The sequence below is a fragment of the Lipotes vexillifer genome, unplaced genomic scaffold, assembly GCF_000442215.2.
Source record: "Lipotes vexillifer unplaced genomic scaffold, Lipotes_vexillifer_v1.1 scaffold1798, whole genome shotgun sequence".
Lineage (NCBI taxonomy): Eukaryota > Metazoa > Chordata > Mammalia > Artiodactyla > Lipotidae > Lipotes > Lipotes vexillifer.
In genome coordinates this window covers 177708-183903 of record NW_006789032.1, presented here as the reverse complement: position 1 = coordinate 183903, position 6196 = coordinate 177708, and the positions used below count along the sequence as shown (strand labels likewise).

At 66.1% G+C, this 6196-nt stretch overlaps 1 protein-coding gene across 1 annotated transcript in view; it reads left to right on the top strand.

Moving 5' to 3' along the window:
* Positions 1-21: 21 nt before the first annotated feature.
* Positions 22-6196, top strand: part of TCEA2 (transcription elongation factor A2) — an 8645-nt gene continuing 2470 nt past the window's right edge. The window contains exons 1-6 of the mRNA XM_007462225.1: positions 22-159; positions 2936-2998; positions 3312-3417; positions 4335-4425; positions 5498-5628; positions 5865-5921. Coding sequence (XP_007462287.1) covers positions 88-159; positions 2936-2998; positions 3312-3417; positions 4335-4425; positions 5498-5628; positions 5865-5921 — 520 coding nt within the window. The 5' untranslated portion in view covers positions 22-87. The remainder of the gene's footprint in view (positions 160-2935; positions 2999-3311; positions 3418-4334; positions 4426-5497; positions 5629-5864; positions 5922-6196) is intronic.

Below are 6196 nucleotides of genomic sequence, written 5' to 3'. Positions count from 1 at the left end.
GGCTGCGGCGGCCGGGGCCGGGGCCGGGGTCCGGGCCGGGAGGCCGAGGCTGGCGCGGCGGGCGCTGGGGGCGGTGCCCCCGAGGCGATGATGGGCAAGGAGGAGGAGATTGCGCGGATCGCCCGGAGGCTGGACAAGATGGTGACCAAGAAGAGCGCGGTGAGGGGCGCGGGCCGCCAGGACCCCGAGGGGCAGGACGAGACTCCGCCCCGGGAGAGACTCCCGGGACACGGGGAGACCCCCGCCGGAGGCCGAGACCCCCGCCCTGGGCCAGCCCTGCCCTTCACCTCGCACCCACGGCCGAGGCCGCGATCCGGTCTGAACCTTGTCCCGGGAGCCAACCGCTCTGGACTCAAACCCAAACTGCCAGACTGAGACCCCGCAGGCCTGGGATCCGCCCGCTTCCTCCCCTCACTCCGGAGCCCCTCGGGAGGCCGGGCTGGCGGAGACCCTCCTCGGCCCAGTCCCTGCAGGCCCTGCGGAAGCCCCGGGCCCTGCAGCCCTGACTGGCCGCCCCCCAACCCCCGTCTTCCTCCTCCCCAGCCTGGGCATCCTCGAAGTCCTCCAGAACTCCCCGCCGAGCCCCATCCCCGACTCAGAGCCCTCTGTCCCACCCTAGGTCTCCCACACCCATTCTCCGCCGTCAAGAGTTTGGAGTGTGAGGTTGGACCCCCTTCTCCCCTGGAGCTACAGCGCCTCCCTTACCTCTGCCGGGCCTGGGGCTGCGGCCCCCATCGTCTCATTTTCACCGGCCAGCCGGCCAGAGGCCTTTCTTGTCTGGGAGGCCCTTTTTTTTCCTTGTCTGTTCAGTCCCCCAAGAACCAGGTTGCCCTAATAAATCCTTTCCCTTCCTTAGCCAGGGCTCAGCCAGCAGCTACTGGGGAGTGGGTGGGTAGATGCGTAGGCACCCTTGGGATAGAGCCCTAGGAAGCCCTCAGCCTGGCCTGGGAATACCCGGGCACAGGACTCCCCCCGACCCCCGCGACCAGCTGTGCTCACTCTGCGGCCGGCTTCTGTCGTCCCTCGGCCAGTGAGCCTTTGGGGAAGGCTGTGCCCGGTCTCGGGCTGGTGGAGGTAGGGGGCGGACAGCACATGGGGCTTTAGTTTCAGGCCCCTCTCAACTTTGGACCTTGGTGATCTGGGTATCCTCGCAGGAAGCGTCTTTGGTGGGTGGTACCTGCCTCTGGGGAGTGGAGAGGAGTCCTGCTGGCTCCCTGAGAGGCTCAATAAACGCGACCGGCTCTCTCCCCAGACTGAGCTCCTGGGGCGGGGCCGAGTGGTGGTGGGGGCCTTGAGGGAGGCTCAGCTGGGGTCTTGAGATGCCTGCCCCACCACCCCAGGGCTGTGTGCCTGCACTGGTGGTTTGGGGGTGACTTTTGGGCTGAGCATGGTTGAGTCTGGGTCTTTGGACAGGGTTTTCCCCCCGCGGCTGGGAAGGGGGCTGGCTCCCAAGCTTTCATTCATCCATCAAGCAGCAGCGCCTGCCCCAAAGCCCGCATGATGTTCACACCCCTGGGGCTGTGGGCAGCACAGAGCAGGGATGTGGGAGCATCTATGGCTGTTTCCAGAGATGACCAGAGAAAGAAGCTGCTTCCGCTCTGAAGGAGACAAAATAAATGCGCCCCAGGTGGGGGCAGAGATGGGCCACGGAAGCCACGGAGGGCTGGGTCGGGCCAGGCAGGACTGGGGGAGGGGGCATCAAGGTGGAGCACCGCATGGATGGAAGCCCAGGGGAGAATGAGGAGGGGGGACAGGTGTGGACTGGGAAGGGGGCTAGGCGGCTTGGGGCGCCATGGAGTGGGGGCTGAGGGCTAGCAGAGGCTCTTGGTGGGCCCCAGTGCCTTTGAGGCCCCTTGGGGGAGTTGGTGGCCGTGACTGGGAATCACATTTATGCCCCTCTGGTCTGGAGGCCACAGAAAGCTGGCGTTCTGCAGCCCGGGGCTCCGTTTCGGGGAAGATGATCGATCGCAGAGTGGCGCTGTGCCCTCGGTTCCGGTGACCATTTGTCCCCTCTGAGGAGCTGACTACAGGGCTCGACTTTGTAGCCCAAGGGGCAGGGCCTGCGGGGGTGACGAGGGGGAAGCTGCAGCCTGAGCAGAGATGCCATCCAGATCAGGGATATGGCAGGCTCTGCCCCTCCCATGGCCAGGCTGCGGGACATCTGAGGCTGTCACCCCTTGGATGGCTGCCTCCTTCATGTTATGAGGGAGACACGCACACGTGAAACCACACCGGTGGGTTCCGTGAGCCTTCTGTGGAGGCAGGCAAGGCGGGGAGCGAATGGGGTGGTGCCGGGCTGCTTGCTGTCGTCAGCAGGAGAGGCCTCACCGAGAATGCGTCATTTGCACAAAGCTTTGGAGGGAGAGTGGGGCAGGCGTGTCACTGGCAGTGGGGAGCAGCAGGTCCCGAGGCGGGCAGCTCGGCCCCCTGAGGGGCCCTGGGGAGCTTTGTCTGCTGTGGAGCCATGTGGCCCCTGTGTGTGCGGCTACGAGGAAGCAGATGTGGGCAGGGGTTCTGGCACAGCCGTCCAGGCGAGGTGATGACACGGCTGGAGGGAGTGAGCAGGGGGTGTGGGGTGCACATGAGGGGAGCAGAGGTCCCTGAGGGCTTGGCCCCAGCAGGCGGCACTGAGGAGAGGCTGCCTGAGCCACAGTGGGCGGGGGATGTGGGACCGGGCAGGTGCGGGCACCTGGTGCGCTGCCCCTGCTGGGGACGGGCTTCGGCCCTTTCCCCTGACGGCCCTCGGGGGCCCTGGGCTGGGGTTAAGTGCACGGCTGCTTCCCTTCTCATGCCTGCCTTCCCTGGGCATCTGACCCCAGGTGGATCTCCAAACGGTCACTGCCTCGTGTTCCCCCAACCCTTGTGTGTAGGAGGAGCTGAGCTTGCCCACTGAGACCTCAGAGTCATTTACGAGGGTCCTCCCTTCTCCTTCCAGGAGGGAGCCATGGACCTGCTGCGGGAGCTGAAGGCCATGCCCGTCACGCTGCACCTGCTGCAGGTAGGGCCCTGTGTGCCCCGTCACCCAGCTCCCAGGCGCCTGGCAGAGCTTCCTGCCCCCCACTCCGGCCCTTGGCTGAATCCCTGCCCCTGAGAAGACTGTCCCTTGCCTTTCTCTGTTGCTCCACGAGACAGGGAGGGGCATTCAAGGAAAATCCACTGTGTCCCTCACCGAGGTTCCTGCAGATGGGGCAGTAACCGTCGGGGAGGACATCCACCTCCCTTCGCTGGTCCCCAGCTTGCCCTGTGGGAGTCACCGAGGGTCTGTGGGGAGGGTCTGACCGCTGCCCCCAGCCTGGCCGCTTGCCTTGCAGTCCACCCGCGTCGGCATGTCTGTCAACGCCCTGCGGAAGCAGAGCTCAGACGAGGAGGTCGTCACGCTGGCCAAGTCTCTCATCAAGTCCTGGAAAAAGCTCCTGGGTGCGGGTCAGGCAGCCTAGGCTGAGCGTGGGGGCAAGGGGCACCCAAGACGCGCTGGCTCTTGGCAGACTGTGCTGTCTGTTCCCGAGCCAGGGCCACCTGGGATCCAGTCCAGGAAGCACTGGCCCGGGCTGGGAGGAGGGGGCTCCATGAGGAGCAAGGGGAGGAGTTGAGGCTGCGCTGGGCCCTGGAGGGGGGCCTGGCAGAGCTGGGGGAGGTCGCCCAGGGGAGGAGTGTGGGGCAGTCAGAGGGCAGGGGGCAGCTCGGGACGTCCGGGGGAGGGGGGCCAGGAGGGGGAGGAGGAGGAAGGGGCGTCTGGAGCCCCTCAGGGAACAGGGGCAGCCTCTTTCTAGGGACAGTGGGGCGACTGGGATGCCCCCACTGGACCCTGAGGTTCCCCTCCCTTCCCAGCCCCTCCTGGGCTCTGTCCAAACCCTTGGGAAACAGAGCTGCATGTCCTGGGCTTCTCTCCAGTCCTGCGTGGCTGTTGGGCTGCGTGTTGGACAAGCGTATTTATTCTGGTGGCATATGGGACGCTTCTCGTCCTGTGGGAAGGTCCCCAGTGCAGGCTGGGACTCACTCGATGGCTCGCTCTGGGGCAGAGGCCCAGCTGGGGAGTGGCCATGCCCGGCCTGCCCGCAGTGACCAGCCTTTGTCCAAGTCCAACCGTGCCATCCGTGAAGGCCGTCACTCTGGGGTGGGGGGGACTTCTGTACTCAGGGAGACTTTTCAGGACCTTCCTTGGCTGGGGAGAGAGGACCCCAGTCGTTCGCAGGAAGCTGGGGCTGGAGGCAGGGTCCGATGTCCGATGGCTGGGGCTGTGCCTTGGTGGTGGTCTGCCCCCCTCCCTGGCCCTGCCCTGCCCTCCGGGCCTGCCTTCTCCCAGCCAGCCGTCCCTTCTTTCCCGGCATGTGTAGATGCTTCAGACGCCAAAGCCAGGGAGCGGAGGAGGGGCGGGCCTCTGCCCACATCGTCCTCCAAGGAGGCCTCCGAGGCCCAGGACCCCAGGTAGCACATCTGGAAGGCAGACACACGCCCCACCCATGGCCCCACTTTCTCGGCAGACCGGGGTGTGGATTTCCAGGGGCCCTGGGTGGGGGTGCTGAGGTCATCAGCCCTTTCAGCTCCTCGAAAGGGACTGTCCCCAGGGTCAGGCTCTTGCTGGACACTTTCCCTCCGGAGACTCCTCTGGACCTTTTTAGCCCCAAGCATCTGAGGGGGAGGCTCTGTCTGCCTGGCTACACGGAGCTGACCCATGCCCTGAGCGGGCCTGTGGGAGCCCGTTGCTCACATCCCCGGATCCAGGCCCCGGTCCAGGGTCCGGTTCTCGCTGGCTAACTCTGGCTACCCACGTTGGCCTGGGGTCTCTGGCTACCGGCCCCTCCCTCACCGGGGATGCCCCAGGCTGTGGCATGGTGCAGGTTGTGGGGCTACTGAGGCCTCCCTGCTCCTGCCGCCCCAGGGATGGGCTGTGGCTGAGAGGCTGCTTTGCCCTTGACCCCACTGGGCAGCAGTGGCCAAGGGCGAGGAAGAGCTGAGCTTTGGTTTCACGGCATGGCTGTGCAGAGACGTGGGCTCATCCGCCCACCTTCACGTTTTATTTTTCCTCCAGGAAGCGGCCTGCTTCCACTGACTTCCGTGGAGGTCACAGGGTCACGAGATGCAGGGGTGTGAGAGGAGGGCCGTGGGTGGACAGAGCCTTGTGGACAGGCAACCCATGGAGGGGGGTGCCCAGACCTCCACAGGGTGGGGCTGCCTGCATAGTGGTGCCTGCTCTTGAGTGATCCCTAGTCCCGTCTGCCTCCCCCTGACCTGGCAGTTTGCGTTGGGCAGTGTGGCCCCGTGTTCCAGGTCTCCCTGAGGGCGGGGATCCCGTCTGGGGGTGTGTCCCACCCAGTGATCCTCACTGCCTCTGGCCAGACCGTGTGGACGTGCTGGACCTGCCTGCAGATGGGCAGGGTTCTGGGCTGCTGTCAGGGTGGAGCAGACGGGGTCTGGGGGCATCGTGGCTGTGACATTGGCTTTTCTGGGGACCGGCATCTCATGGAGGTGCACGTGGCCCGAGCGGGCCTCTCTCCAGCCGCAAGAGGCCAGAGCTGCCCAGGACGCCATCGACACCCAGGATCACCACGTTTCCTCCGGTGCCGGTCACCTGTGACGCCGTGCGCAACAAGTGTCGCGAGATGCTGACCGCTGCCCTGCAGACGGACCGTGAGTGCCTGGGCCGGGGCCACTCAGCACACCTCGGGGTCCTGGCTCCTGACACATGCTTGATTCCCAGGTGGTCTGAGCCCCGCCTGCCTGTGGAGGCCTGAGTCCAACCCCATGCTGCTGACCTTGGGGGCAGGGAGCCGGGGGTCTCTGGGGAGCAGGACGCCTGGATCCTGCGCAGGCTGAGGTGTGTGGGGGAGCCGGCAGGGCAGCTTGGTCAGGGCTCCTTCTTGCAGATGACCACGTGGCTGTCGGTGCAGACTGCGAGCGCTTGTCGGCCCAGATCGAGGAATATATCCTTTGTGCAGCGGCTCGGGGGCTGCAGTTCTGGAGGAATTGCGGGGCCAGCCAGGCTCAGCTCCCCTGGTGGCCACTGTCCTGCGCCCTCGCCAGGGGATTGGGCGGTCGGGCGGGCGTGCTCGTCTTGACCAGGGGGCCCCTCCCAGACCCTCTGGGGTCTGACCGGGCCTGCGGTGGGCCTGGGTCCCGGGCCTCCAGCCTGCAGTTGGGTCTCAGCCGGGAAAGCGTCAGTTGTCGACGACCAGGTGTGGCTGGCTCTTCCGGCACC